At 37.7% G+C, this 16,251-nt stretch overlaps 1 protein-coding gene across 11 annotated transcripts in view; it reads left to right on the plus strand.

The window, feature by feature from the left end:
• Positions 1–9,044, plus strand: part of LOC5569157 (formin-binding protein 1-like) — a 234,742-nt gene extending 225,698 nt beyond the window's left edge. The window contains exons 7-12 of one of the 11 annotated variants that reach the window (XM_021842445.1): positions 1,617–1,646; positions 2,026–2,372; positions 2,441–2,602; positions 7,515–7,675; positions 7,739–7,902; positions 7,967–9,044. In XM_021842445.1, coding sequence (XP_021698137.1) covers positions 1,617–1,646; positions 2,026–2,372; positions 2,441–2,602; positions 7,515–7,675; positions 7,739–7,902 — 864 coding nt within the window. In that variant the 3' untranslated portion in view covers positions 7,967–9,044. The remainder of the gene's footprint in view (positions 1–1,616; positions 1,647–2,025; positions 2,373–2,440; positions 2,603–7,514; positions 7,676–7,738; positions 7,903–7,966) is intronic. The other 10 variants (XM_021842447.1, XM_021842451.1, XM_021842453.1 and 7 more) reach the window with 10 other exon arrangements.
• The last annotated feature ends 7,207 nt before the right edge of the window (positions 9,045–16,251 follow it).

Raw genomic sequence — 16,251 nt, forward strand, 5'->3', positions numbered from 1 at the left:
GGCTACGGACCCCCCTATGTTTGAATCAGTTGAACAAAATAATACATGTGCTACTGTTTCAAATATGGCATATTTCAGAGACATTTTCATCGATATTAAAACTTTTTATACGAACTCTCTTTAAATCGAAATTCCATATCTGAATATCGAATTATAGAATTGTAGTAATGAATAAGCACCGGTTGTGGCCATAGCGTCAATAGTAGTGGATTAAACATCGATTTACACAGCAAATTAGCATATAGCATTTCGTGTTTATCAGAACACATTCACATGACAGAGCTAAATGTTTTTTTTATTCGTCAGTATTGATCCAAAAAATAAAAGAGAAAAAACTACAACAAAAAAGGTAGATATTGATGACTGCCTGGAACGTCAGCAACATTTGAAGAATAATATGTTGTGTGGTAGCGCTCAGAAGTTATTGTGGTAATTATTTTTTTTATTAAACTTATTTCCTCTACTCAATAATTAAGGAAAAATAAATACAATTCAACTAATTTTACGAAGCTGAGGGAAAGACTGAGTTGTCTAAAATTTGAATTATGTGGTTTAACAGCCCACAATATAATCAACCTGAGCCTAAGCTTGAGCTTGAGCTTGAGCTTGAGCTTGATTGGCCGCCCGTGGATGCACTCCAGTATCGCCAGATCAGCTGCACTTACACAAGGAACCAACCGAATGACTGCTTGGGACTAACGGGCATCCTCAGTGTATAAATGCTGGTGATCTTCTATTTTTAGGCAACAATGGCACCTGCCACGTCAGAATGCAGACCAATGAGGGAAGGGGGAGGAATTGATGATGCATTGAACTGACTCCCACGTAGACCGTATATTCCACTGCATCCACGTCAGTTCATGCGGGAGTGTATGGATTGGGGGAAAGGCATGGCAGAGAGGTTTGCTTTTGTGGTTAGCAGACTGCCTATGTATCAGGCGTAAGAAAGGCGTGCGCGTGGAAGTAGGAAGCGTTAGGGAAACGGTTTCTTGTCCGTCTCTGGTTCTAGCGTTTGCTATGAACGAATAGTTTGAGTGTGATATATTTAGAATGGAAGATAGAAGCAAGTGAGAGATATACAACTACAAAGTACGAGGAAAGGGACGGGCCTGGGATTGAACCCATGACCTTCTGCATATGAAGCAGAAGCGGTAGCCATCAGACCACCAACCCCGTCTAATATAATCAACCTGAGCCTAAAAACTTAAAAGTTAGGAATAGATTTTAAACGTTTCCACTGCTTGCCATAACAGCTTATCAATTGCGCACGTTCAGATTCCTACAAAACATGCTTCAAATTCTGGTAAAATTGTCAGTTTGCTTGGTAGTCTTCCATTCTAATGACTTTATTGTAATTGAAGATGTAAAAACGAAAACCGTATATTTCCCTTATTAATTGTGTCTCTTTCTTGCTTTCTTTTTTTTTCCTTTGCGGTCGACCGACCTTCGCCAAATCACCGTATCGTGTTCACGTGTGTTGATTGCTATGATAATACCATGCATAAAAAATATATATTTCGGTAAAAAATCATTGGACCTCCCAAAAATTGTTTCGAAATTCAAAATTGACTCGTCTTAACCTTGTTATGATACGTATACCAATTTGTAAATAACAGAAGATTGTTGAAGCCTGCATCCAAGTGAAGGTATGCTAATATTTGTTTGCCGTGATGTTAATATTATTTTTCTTTACTTTGGAATCAGCTCAGACAGAAATGTGAATGCTTTGAGTGATGATTGAAACTGTACTGGTGCTGTTCTGAATTTAGTTCCCAAATATCTCCTGAATACTAACATGCCTCAAACTCAAACCTGTATCGTGTGTGTGAGAGCGTCAGTATATAAGTTGTGTTAGAAGTGTGATGTGTTTCGTGTTTATTTATCACTAACTTTCGTATAGTCAAAATTTGTGTGAATTGTACAAAATTTTGATGCATGAAGCAAATTTTCCGTAAATTTTGATTTTGTTTCAGCGTGTAGAACCCACTTCCACTGACAACTAATCCCTTTTCGTTACTATTCCAGAACAACCTCTCGACGGACGGTATGAAGGAAGATTTCAGTGATCTACCACCGACGCAGCGGCGGAAAAAGCTAGCCGGGAAAGTGCAAGAACTGCAGCAGAAAGTGGCGCAGGAGCAGGCCGCCAGTGAAGGACTGATGAAGATGAAGGGAGTTTACGAAGCCAACTCATTGCTTGGTGATCCGCGATCGGTGGAAGAACAGCTAAACGAATCGGTCAACAAGCTAGACAAACTAAGAATGGAACTCCAGCGATATCAAAAGCTGCTCGATCAAGCCAACAGTCAAACCATCGTACAACACAGTCCGCAAGCGAACCGAGTGATACAAAATGGACAACGGTCCTCCAGGTAAGTGCGAAACAACGGAATGGACAAGAATGCACGCATGTTACCACAAACGACTAACCCGTAACCAGTCTTTCAAATTACAGACATTCCAACGGGAGCAATCATCACGACCACCATAATGATGACCACGGCGAAGACCATCCCGATCACGACGCTGGCAGTTTAAGCAGGTCAGCATCAGAGAGTAGTGTACAGCAAGCGCAAAATGGGCTTAATATTAACAATAACGGGTATAAATTGAATTCTTACAATTTTTATACATACAGATTTCCATCCTTGGCAAAACCAAAATATTTTTCTGCATCGTTCATTTTTCATCCAGATTACTGTTTGATAGAGTTATTCATTATTCCCCTTTTTTTCCTCATCCAAATCAAAAGACCGTATAGTTTTCCGTTGCATTCGTTCATCAGTCATACATTGAATCGATTAGTAGATATTGGAGTCATGTTCATGTAACTAACCAAATCATTTTCATATTGTGATTGCATGTTTGTGCAGTGTGCGAATTTAAACTTTTGTTCTATTTTCGGGTATAGGTACCTACTTGTTTTACTGCATCAGTTGTAGTTTATATTTTTTTATATTCGATTTCAATAGATTAAAATAAAAGTAAAAGCATTTTTTGCAAGAAATGTTGAAGAACCTCAAAAAAGGCCTAAGGTGTAGAGACTAGATGGGTCATTTATGCAATATATAGGGAACCCCAATAGTCATAGCGGTAAACGAACAGCTAATCAGCAAGGCCATGCAGAGTGGCGAGCGCGCCATTTTGCATAACGGAAATTTGGAATAATCAAAATTATACACGCAACGAACAGCTTTAGGCATCGCTTTAGCATTTCCCAATTTCAAGACCTCAATAGGCACGTGGCGTATGCATGGACCTATCAATCGCAAAGTTCTTGGATTGATCCCAGGTCGCCACGAAAACTGTTTTTGCTTGAAAGTTTTCGTTTCTTAAGCCAAGCTTATGAAATTCTATGTGATTGAAATTGAGTTAAAAAAAAAACTAAAATGTATACAGGTAAGGAAAAATTAGCTTTGGAGGGTACCTAAATTAGAAAGAACCGCTGGAGCATCCAGCATATTCGTTGTTCTGTTAATCATCGAACAATATCTAAAGCCCCTTTTTCATGTTTCGCATTGCAATGAATCTTAATTAATTTACATTGAGACTCCAGAGGTTACGACGCGACTATTCCATAGATTTCTCGTGGAATTCTTCAGGAATTCTAGAGACTCATTCACAGGGTGTCTACTTCCTGGAAAAACCTGGAATTATCAGGGAATTTTATTGATCCTGGGAAAAACCTGGAATACTCAGGGAATTTCAGCCACAATCAGAGAAATTATTTTAAATCACTAAATGGAATTTGAACATTCTGCACAAAATATAGATAAGTATAAAAAATCGGCTGCATCAATTAAGTGTAGAACTAGCCCTCGTGCGTTAAAATACACTCAAATAAAGAATTAAAAAAAAAAAAAAAAAAAAAAAGGCTGCATCAATTTGGGCTGTTCAGTTTTGGGTATTAATTGTTTAGTGACTTTGTTTAAATTCCTGTTGTTTCAGGACTTTAGATTATCGAGCTGGTAAAGGCCAGATCAGTCCCCAGTTCCATTTGAGTGTAGTCCATGGTTGAGAACTTTCCAAAATTTTCTACAAAAATGCTTTTAACGCCAATTTAAAATAATAAAATTTGTAGGTAAGGGCAAAATTAGAACAGGTGCAAAAAATAGTTAAGATACTCTCTTAGATATCATTTAGCGAGAAATTCAAAACGTCCTCCAGAGAAACTTTCAGGGTAAGGTACCAAGGTCCATAAATCTCATTCCCATTTTAACAAAAATATTGTTGTTTTTAGCTCATATTCATAAAAAAAGTTCTGTGATTTACAGATATGCTATAAATCACACAGATGCAGGAAAGCTTTCCATAAAAAAATGAGAAGATCAGGGATGGTAGCGACAGAGTGTCTCAAAAGTAGGAACTTTTGAGAACTCATACTTCAAAAAGAGAGCAAAAAAGACCGAAGTGGGACCAAAAAAAACACAAATATACGAATTGGATTTTTTTTTCAGAAAATATGGCCAGACAGTTATCTATGGAATAGCGACAAATAGTACTTGTGACAAAGCGATAAATATTAGTGTACGATTTTTTTCCAGATTGTTTCCAGGAATTTCAACTAAAAATAATTCAGGTATTGGGCCAAAATTTCCTTCAGGCATTACTCCGATGCTTTCTTCAGAAATTGATCATTGAAGGTAACTTTTCCGGCGCTCATCGCACCAAAACAAAAGCGCCACCGTATGTGGGATTTAACATTGTGACAGCATTGCTGTTCTGATAAACACCCAAGACTACGGTGGCGTTATCTATGCTTTTCGAAGTGGCCGTTTTGGTTATTTTAATGATCCATTCATTTATTGATTGTTGGACGGCCTTCTTAAAAAAATTAACGTGCCTTATATAGTTTATACTAAGAGATTTCTTCAGAAAATCCAACATTAATTTTTGCAGGTATTTCTCTTAAGTTTCCTAGTTCTAAATGATTGCATTTGTAAAGTCAATCGAGAATTTTTGGAAAAAAATGCTATAGTGATTTGTAGACGAAATGTTAAAGAAATTCATAGGAAAAAAACTGAATGAATTCCTGGAAGAAGATTGATTGATTGATTGATATCCTGCAATAATCCAAGTATATTTTTTTAACAATTGCAATGTTTAAACCAGTAGTCTCAGTAAATTCGAAAAATTATTAGGATTTCTGAATACCTATGTCATTTTCCTCTGATCAGACTTTACTGATTATTAGTGCTTTCAGATCATTTGATAAGTTTTCCTAGTATTCGAATAAATTAAACAAAAAGCGCTCTTATTTTTTTTCATTTTTTATGCCGTTCAATCATTTTGAACAAACATTTTTGAATTAAAAAGACAAATAAACATTTTCTATCAACTGAAAAGTTCATATATTGAGTTTTTCTTTGTAGATTTCTAAATTTTCTAAAATTTATCCAATAACCATGATGTTCATGACAAATGAATGAAAACGCTTTGAAATTGAACATAAGTTATTTTTATATAAACATATAAAGGTAATTTTAATGAATTTTTAGTCATTTTGAATCAAGTGTTCTTTAACTATTCATGCCTTTCAGAATATTTCTTGAACCGGGATTTGTTTTGTAAAACCTGGGTAGACACCTCAGAACTTTCTTCAGGAATACATACGTACAAAGATTGCTCCAGGGATCTTCCAATAAAGTTTATAAAGATTCCTCTAGCAATTTTTCCAGGAATTCGCCTTGAAGTTTCTTCAAAATTTGCTCCAGAAAATCCTTTAGCAATTCAATATTCTTTTTAAAAATCTTGTACCAGTTTCTCCAGTTATTACTCTGAGATACCTAAAAAATATTCCTAGAAATTGTTCCAGGATAATTAGCAAATATTTATTGTAGAATTGAAGCTCTCGTGGTCATTTTTCAGAAACAATTATAGTCGTTTTCAGGGCCAGCCCTTCAAAAATTATCCCACAGATAATCGCAGGAATTGCTCCATAAATTCTTCCAGCAATTTGGGTTAATTCTAAGAGTGGCGTGAGGTGATAATTGTCGGCCTCGTATAGCGAGGTGACAATTGTCGACTCGAGTGAAGTGACTCTCCATTTGATTTGTACCCACCGTGCATTTCACTCGAGCCGATAATTCTCATCTCACGCCACTCGTGGAATAAGCCCAATTATTCCACAAAATCTATTGGATCTTCTTCCAGGAATTTCGCAATAAGTGCAACCACGGATTCCTCATTAATTTCTTCAGAAATTTAGAATTCTTTCCTTGAATTATTATTAAAGTAAATTCTTCATGGATTCTTCAATTCAAAAATTCATTAAGGTTTTAATATTATTAATTTCTCCAGAAATCTCGAATTCTTCCAAAGATTTCTTGAATTATTTTTGAATTAAATTCTCCATTCTTCAATTTAAAAATTCATTCAGGGTTCAACAATTTATAATGTATTTAATCAGTGATATCTTTAGGTCCTAAAGTTTAGGATTTCGTTTAGGAACATATGTCGGGTTTGTTTTCATGAATTTCCTCCAATTAGTTCAGAATTTGTTTCTTAGCATCTCCTTGGACAAATTCCTAGATATATGTAAGAGTTCTTTAAGGACTTTTTTGGGAAAATTTCTGAGGGTATCATTGGAAAATAATCTGATTGAATTTTTCATGGTATCTCAAACGAAAATCTTGGAGGATTTCCTTGAAAATTGATGAAGAAATCGCTGAATAAACTCTTGAAGAAATTTTCGAATTTATAGCTGTTATACGAAACTTTTATCAAATACCTGTACAATATTATGATGATTTTTATAAGAAAATCATTTAACACATGTAGTAATATTTGATTTAACGTCCCGATATATCCACTCAAAAACTTTTAGAAAGACGCTTCGAGAGATGTCTGGCCGGATTCTCTGCAGAATGTTTTTTGAAACATGGTTCCTGTTCTGTCTCTTTTTGGTTTAGTAATTTAGTCATGTGGTCTCTGAAGTACCTATTTTTAGTCACCCAGCCCTGAAGCGATCGCATCGGCATATTACTCTTCATTAATTGACATTTTGATTACTAAATAAAAATTTAAAAACGACTCCAACAATAGATGAACACTAGGTACGTTATTCTCAATCACAAATCCTTACCATGATCGAAAATACCTATATTCTTGTTTCAATCAATTGACAAGTCACATGTCGATTGTATGCTGGCTTAACGGCACGCCCCTATTTTGAGGGGCCCCGTACTTCATTTCACACCGGGCCCCAAAAACCCTACTTACGCCACTTAAACCGGCTCCAGCTTGGGCTCAGTTTATAGCTACTATGCGATCTAGGTCCAGTTATGGGAAATTCAATAATCTGAATATTAGAAATACATGCATTTTCTTATTCATATTCGATTTCATGTTACAAACCATCCATTTCTGTTGCTTTTCTTGATAAACTTTCGCTTTAGCAACGTTTCCATTCTCACTAAGTAATCAATTAGCATGCATGCCAAAAGGAATGCGAGCCATTGAAATGAAATGGTAGTCAAACTTTACCAACGTTTCGCATTTTTCGACCATTGCAGTAGTTCAGCTAGTCCGGAGAGTGGTCTTGGAACGTCCCATACGTCACTACCCGGCTCCGGTCAGGGTAGCACCAACGATCAGCCCATCAACGACGAAATGTATTACGAAGCCGAAGCTTTACCACCGTTAGGCACCTGCAAAGCATTATATCCATTCGATGGTAAAAGAACGATTCGTTGTAAACGGGGCGCATCTTGACGCAACTTTTATTTGAATCTTTCAGCGACGAGTGAGGGAAGCATTCCAATGTCCGAAGGCGAGGAGCTGCTGGTGATAGAACTGGATCAAGGGGACGGTTGGACCCGAGTGCGACGGTTATGCGGTCCCAACGGCTGGGAAGAAGGATTTGTTCCAACTAGCTATATTGAAAGTACGCTATATGCGTAGGTGAGTATCCTGAAGCATTTTCAGACTGCTGGAAGTAGCTAACAAAGACGAGTCTTTTTCACAGTGTTGATCACAACGCATCATCGAACCGTAATGCTTAGTAAGTCGTAATGATAAGCGATAGTAGTATCGTGTTTTATTACATTCAACTGTGCTTGTTAATAACCACGAATACACAACAGTGTGGCAAATGTTGACGTACAGCAAACGATGCATTAACTCCTGTAAATATCTAAATAAATTCCTTAAGCTAAAAAGTGCAAACTTCAAAAAGAAAGCTACTATGAATGAGATAGTAGGGCATACCTACCAAGGAGCGTTCAGAGTTGAGAACCTAACAAAATCAATTAACATGTAAGATTATGATAAATTATTACTTTTGTATTTGTTCTGGTAAATGTGCAAAACAGTCAACTGCTCTATCGGTTGGTTCAGAAAGTTTCAGCTTTCTTTATTTGATGGGCTAACGAAGGAACGAACTCGAATTCGCTGCATCGTTAACCGAGAAAACCTTATTATTACAGTATACTTTAACATGCGATAGTAGATCAATTTAGCTTAGTTATATGACAAACGGTCTGTTTTTATTCAATTGAACGTGCGCCTGAACGAATGAGCGAGTCGAAAGGAATGCTAGAAATCGCGAACATCAATGCTCAAAACGATAAGATTTATTTTTGTTTTATTAATTTTGTAATATAGTAAACATTAAAAATCCATTAATCAATCAAAAAGCGAAAGAAGGAATTGCAAGTTCATTTCTTTCAGAAAATGTCGCTAACATTGCCATTAATCATTACAAAAATGAGAAAACAAAATTTAGAAAAGTCATTTAATTTTCCTTTCTTTGAAAGAAATATTGCATATTAAAAAGCTTCGCCCATATCTATAATTACAAAGTAACAATCGAAACAACTGTGTATGACAACAAGATATAACTGCTACCTACTGAATCAGATGTGAAAAAATAGAGCATTATATTGTTACGAAACATCAATACCTGAGCAGTCAGAATACTATTACCTATCTGTAATGCAACGATTAGGACTACAGATTGTTTCAATCCCATTCACAACCGAACCTACAGTCATCAAGACCTGCATTGGAACATCAAATAAACTCAAAACAAATATCCAATTGAATCAACGGACAGGTTACGAATTATTGGAAAGAAATGTCCTCACTATAGTAGCAGTTTTTATTAATGTCAAGTCGGTTTTTGTTATCTCAAATTTCGACAGTCAACGGTGAACTTTCAAATCGAAGCTCAAACTTCTATATTAGGATGAAGGTTGTTCCTATAAAAACGATTTTTGTCTGATAACGGCGAATTGCGTCGGATACGAATAAAATTGTACAGACGACCGTCTCAAGCTCAGAATCAACAGGATAAAAAACTACTTTGACACTCTCATGATTCACTTTGATTTTCTGAAATCTTGCAATAAGGAGCACTTACATACAACGCTTATTTTTTGTTTTTAAAATCTTAAATGTTAATTGTCGTCAAGTCTTAACAAAATTAGGCTGTTTAATCATAGTTCTAGTTCATTTTCTTTTTCTTGTTTTTGAAAGTATTTATTGATCATTACGTTAATATGTGCTTAAAGAGATGAGTAATTTTCCTTGTCTGTTCGGATACTTCTCAAATTTTCAGGGATTAAATATGTTTTGGCATAATTTATCTATTGAGGCCCCCAAGCTGAATACTCGTACATTTCTCTTAACACTGCTCATTAGATCTTGGACGAGGCTTTGCCCAACTTTCTTACACAATTTCTCCCAGTTTTTCTTCAAAGCTTCATCGGTTTTGAATGTTTTTCCGGTTTTCTTCAACTTCTTCTTCATTATCGCTCAAAACTTTTCGATCGTACGAAGTTCTGGTGTATTTGACGGGTTCGCCTCCTTCGGGACCACATTAACGCCCTTCGCTTCGAAGCAATCCATTACAGGCTTGGCGCAAAGGCACGAAGCGAGATCCGGCCAGAACAGCGTGGGACCACGGTGAGAGCGGAGGAAGGACAGCAAGCGCTTCTGCAAGCATTCCTCTCGATAAAGCTGCCCACTTATGGTGCAGGTTGTAACAAACGGCTTGCTGTACTGTCGGCACTCACAGATCGCCTGCCACAACAGGTACTTCTTCGCGAATTTGTCCATCTTTCTCTTCCGGGACCTCCATGCGGGACGTACCGACAAACACTTTGTTTGGTGCCCGCCTTGATGTATGTCTCGTCGTCTACGACAAGACAGCCTGGCTTGACCATCCACTCACGGCACTGCTTCCGCGCACGCAATTTGGCCACCGTGTTTTGCTTGTCAGTCCGGTTTGGCGCCTTCCTGAACTTAAAAACACGTAGCCCCCAGCCCGCTTCATGGTCTGCTGGACGAACCACTTCGATGAATTGACCTTTTTGGCCACGTCTCGGGTGAAAAGGATCGGGTTATTCTTAAAGTACAGCCTTGTCTTCCGCGCCTTCTCTGGGTATTTCGTTTTCGACCGCTTCAAGCGCGCCGCTCGATGGTCTTCGTCTCCTGGAACATCTTCACAACGCGGGACACGGTGGAATAGTGGATTCCAAGCCTTTTGCCTATCCATATGTGTGACTGACCAGGATTACCGATCACCGCACCCAAGATTTGCTGGTGTAGCTCTGCATCTTGAAAACTACTTGACATATCGCAGTAAAATCTCGCACACATTAACATAACAGTCTAAACTAGTATTACCCAAAATTCATTTACCCACGAGGTAGAAAGTTACACCCAAAACAAAGTGTCGTATTTTTTTCCGAGTTCAATCTTTATCTATCCATCATATTCTCTATATCCAGATCGAAAATTTTTGTGCAATAACCAAGTCAGTTGAAATCGAAATATGCATACAAACTCTAGTGGAAATAAATGGTGTAGTACTGAATTAGGTTTTCCTTTATTTGTTATGGGTTTTTTGTTTTTTTGTTTGTACATTAGTGATGCAAATTTTGAAATGTATGCTCCCCTATGCTTAAACGACTTATATTATGGTAAATAGCATCCTCCCAAAGTTTGATATGAATCGGAAGAAATTTGACTGTGCACAGGCCATTTGAAGTTTATACGGAGATTACTATGGAAAACGCCATCCTTTTGTGTTCAGCCCTCTATCTCTTCGTCATAATGATTTATGGAAAAGTGATCACAATCTTCTCATGTGAAATCCTTTCAGCTACAACTTTGTCGAAGACTACATTTTGATTGGACGTCAGGATAAATTGCTATTAATAATCAAAAACTGGGTATGCATTTTGCATGCTAAACCAACCGCCCGGCAGGCAACAGTGGTGCTCCTGGTGGGTAGAATACATCAAAGTAATCCAGGCTTCTATGTTCTGCAGCAAAAAAGCAGTGTTGCTCAGAAAGTAAGTGACTGATGGTTAAGACTTTGTTATCAAGAATAACAAATTATCCTTACGTCCCATCAAAATGTGGCCTTTGGCAAAGTTGTAGCTGGGAAGATTTCACATGAGAACAGTGTATTCACTTTTTCATAGTAATTTCCATATAAACTTCAAATGGCGTGTGTACATTCAATTTTCTTTCAAATCACTTCAAATTATGGGAGAATGATTTTCATCATAATTGACACCGTCTAAGCATAGGGCAGCAAAAATTTCAAAATTTGCATCAGTCTAGTGTACATGTAACTTTTGTAAAGAAATTTGCAAGCAAGGTCTTATGACTAGCACTAGGATGATATCCAGGTTTTTTTCGATATTTCTATCGTATTATTTTTCGCAATAATAATCCGAGTCAAACAGTCGATAACCAATATAGTTTGAGTAATATTAATCGATCCAGAATGCAACTTTTCATTCAGAAACAGCGTGATCTGATCTCGTTGGCTTTCATTCAACAGTATCAACGAACTAAAGATTGCCCTCAGATATTGGTACCACTTATCATGAGCAGAATGACGTCCTATGGTGAGCTTTTTGTCTACTATTCTTTCCAAAATCATATTGGGTAATAGCACCCGTGAAAGAATGGTGGAAGCGTTGGACTGGGCGTTCATATTCGTTGAGTTACTAAGTACCGAGATGAGCAATTCTACGGGGAAATAGTCCATGAGATGTGCATCGATAATAGAGGGTGAGAATAGCCGTTCCTCGAGGGCTTCTACTCGTTGTCTGCGAATAAATTCTGCTTTCCATCGGAGACCACATTGCTTGAACCATTTGAGACGTGGTATAGTAGCTGGAAGTAATCCGAATATATTCTGGCTGCCATCTATTGCTACTAGCTGACGTAGATGTTCTTCAAGCTCGGCACCATATGGGTTTAACATATTATGATCGTTGAATTTCTGCAAGTAAGACACTACAATTAGTCAAACATTCTTATTAAGATAATTGGTTTCCTTACCGCTATTGCCTCCAGTACATATTTCTTAAGGAATTTTGGAATCGTGTAATGCTTGAGAGAACAAATCTTTAACAGTGTGTTGATATTCATCATAAGACTCGTACATCTTACTGAATCGCAATTCCACTCATTGTGGGCCGTCTCGAAGTAGGTAACCAACAAAATCAACCATAAATTGGAAGCTGATGTAGCTTGTGCTGATAGATAACAAATTTCAAAATTGCTCGTCATTACCTCTGGCCAATTTACGCCGAGAACTATGCCATATATCATAATCTTCAGATCTACGAATGCTTCGTTTTCTGTACCGTACTCAAACTGCCATACGTAATGAGATAGAATAACCGATACTACATCATTGAAAGTTGTTGCTTCCAACGGAAAGATTTTATCCGTCACATATCGATAAAGCATTTTTATAGATTCTGCTAAGCCATTACCACGATCCAAGAGTTGTTCAATAATAGAGAGTTTCAGACCCAACTCCAATTCTTGTTGCAGCATGTTGTTAACGATTTCCAACAATGACTCGATGATCTCCGGATTTTGTGGCAATTCGCATACATATATATCAAATATGATACCGTAGATGGTGATAATTCGGTGTTCCATCCAATAATATCTTTGATCTGGATCAGGAATCATAAAGACCTGCATCAAACTGAGGGCAAGTTTGGACAGATAAGAGCATTTGGTCATAAGATTATTACAATAAGCACGAATTAAGGAGCAGCCTGCGGTTATTATCTTCCGTAGAATTTTGAGATCTGCTGTTCCACGTGCTTTGGGTGTCATATGTTGTGCAACGTTCAGGGTCTGAAGGATAAGTTCTATTACATGTTGTTCTTGACCGTTCATTTCGCCTATCTGTTCAGAAATGAGCATCACCAAATGGAACAGCATCGTGAATGGAAAATCAGAAACCATCTGTCCAATCAAGTGGCATTTCTGATGGAACCTGTTGAAAAAGGTGATCAATTAGTTTGAACTCAATGCAATTTTTATGGTGGTTCTCTGAAATAAAAAAAAAATGTTAGTACTTCCAGGATAGAGTAAGGCAGAGAAAGATAGCCTTGTTTTTTTTTTCGAACAAATGGGACGTGAACACCGTTTTTAAGAGTAGTTGTTCGACAATCTTACAACATGTCCTTCCCAGCATACCCTTCCAGCTTTAGCCAACATCAGTATACTTCGCCGTTCGCCGTAGAGTTTAGTGAGCAGGGTAACGGACGTATTATGGACCCATTAACGCGCAATCATTATCTTCATCGAAATTTCAAGTTTTTCTGCACAAATTTGAAATTTATTCGCTGAAAATATGTACATTGTAGGGCCTTCCTTAGCCGAGTGGTTAGAGTCCGCGGCTACAAAGCAAAGCCATGCTGAAGGTGTCTTTGGTTCGATTCCCGGTCGGTCCAGGATCTTTTCGTAATGGAAATTTCCTTGACTTCCCTGGACATAAAGTATCATCGTACCTGCCACACGATATACGAATGCGAAAATGGCAACTTTGGCAAAGAAAGCTCTCAGTTAATAACTGTGGAAGTGTTCATAAGAACACTAAGCTGAGAAGCAGGCTCTGTCCCAGTGAGGACGTTAATGCCAAGAAGAAGATGATGTACACTGTGTTTCGGTTGGAGAATAGAATACAGTAAACACATTTTCATTAAAACTTTGTTGATTTTAAACAAAAAAAAAAGGCTTTTGAAAATTCTAAAATTGTTGACGGATCCTGTCCCATCTCATAAATCTTCCGAATGGCTCGATAGCATTGGTGTCTGTGAGAGTTACTGCTTCTCAACAGAGCTGTCAGATAATTTGACAAAATATCTATATCCACCAGATTAGAAAATCTGTGTCCATATAAAAATTGTTGAAAGAAAATTGAATCAGTGTCAGAATAAAAAAAAAATCTGTGTAATACAGATAAATCTGTATATGTGGCAGCCCTGTTCCTCAACGCTTTCACGTCACGTACCATACGAAAGAGTGAATAGAGCTTAGTGACATTTGAACACGCACGTAGACTAGCATACGCTCGTCATACACAGTTTGTTTTTGTTTTCCTCAAAGAAACTTGCACACGCTTTCCAGACTCATCAAAATGCATAAGGAAATATTACCCAATTTGAAAAATTTAAACCCGTTTTCTGCGTGTTTTTCGAGACTGAGTGCTACTACATCTACATTAGGGTACCCATACCATTCTAGGACAGGACGTGACAGCTCAACTAAGACTGCCCCGGCGTTGTTTTTCAGTCGATAACCTTGACGATATAAAAGCCAGTGCTACCAGTATCCTTTTTAAATAAATCTTGTGAACATATTCAAATATCAAGATTCATAATGTTGTTGTTTACTGCACGCTTCATTCACACAGTGCAATAGAGGATGTTATCTTATTTAAAAATCAGGCTTATATTCAAAACCGGCGAGATTTTTAGAGAAAGTTGACACAATTTCCATTATTTTGCTTTCATTTATGCATGTTTTAATTATTTTTGCATTGTAAAATCACATGCGGTAAACTTAACATCGAATATAAATGGATTTGAAACAAAAAGATTTCATGAAAAATTTCCTAACTTTTGATAAAAACTCTAACTTATGAACTAGCAACACGGCCAGGTTAGCAACAAAGTGCCCTGTTGTAATCCAACTCAACGATGTGAAAGAAGGCCTTTGCCAAACCGACCAATGAGAAGTGGTCTTTTTTGACAGGCAATTGGTTTCATTTTTGTACTTCGACCTGACACGTCTTGTCTTATGTCGAATTCGTTTTTGAACCTAGGTTGGAACTGGCGCAACCCGTTCTGAATCACAGTTTCCACCCCAACCCGATTCAGGTTCGACGGAACTACAATTTATTTGACATTGGTTTGTTTATGTGTTGATCACCGACCCAGTTCCTAAAAACGAAAACGACATTAGATACCATTGGGCGTGAAAACCACTATAGAACCTTCATAGGGCTCTCCAAATGTGATGTGCCATTAACTGGTATGCTTCACGAACTGTTACACTCCCTGATTATGGTTCGATCGGCTCATTCGAATCAAAATCCAGCAAATCCATACTCTGCTAAAATTTTTCATAATTTGCATAATTCAGTGCAGTAAAGTAGCCCGTTACATGACAGATTGGCGTGATGAAAAAACAACCTATTAGATGAAAAATTGCAAACAGTAGTAGTAGTAGTTAGTAGAGCCCCATAGTGGTTTCTGCGCTCGTGTACATACACGGTATATGTTACCAACACTACTTAAAAATTGCTGGTGGAAAATATAAACAAGGATCAGCTGTTCCCAGCAAAATCTAATGACAGTATTTTCAACCAGCAAATTTGCGCTTGTGTTCGTAACACCGCTCGGCGAGAGCTCAATAGGCCTCTGCACAAAAATCTTTCTCTCTCGTTTACTCCTTCACAGAATTTGTAAACAACAAGATCAGTAAATGTCAAAATCCCATACAAAATCAAAACATTGCAGAGCCCCATGGGTCACTGCACAAAAACTTCATCTCTCACTTTCACTCTTACAAAAAATGTGTAAACAACAAGGCCAGTAAACGTCAAAATCCCATGCAAAATCAAAACAGTGCGGAGCCCTAATATTACGATTAACGCAACAGCATGGTGCAGGTCGTGTATTTTATCCAATGAGGCTTGTGGATACAATGACATAATGACGGTATTTTTATGATTTTCATGCTTACCGTTCTAGACACTGTGTCAGCAGTTGAATAGTTTTCACTCTCTCACGATGAATGTCCTCGCGGCTGTGAAAGAAAAATGGCATGTAACGAAAAAGCCGCCTGAACACGTTTATCGACAGCGCCACGAACGAGTCACATTCCATCAGTACGCCCAGGATTTCGCTACTCAGAAGAATTGCTTCCGGATCCGAAGAGAAACAGCCTGCCAGCGTTGCTACAATCTGTTGATGGCCA

Source organism: Aedes aegypti, chromosome 2, assembly GCF_002204515.2.
Source record: "Aedes aegypti strain LVP_AGWG chromosome 2, AaegL5.0 Primary Assembly, whole genome shotgun sequence".
In the NCBI taxonomy this organism is placed as follows: domain Eukaryota; kingdom Metazoa; phylum Arthropoda; class Insecta; order Diptera; family Culicidae; genus Aedes; species Aedes aegypti.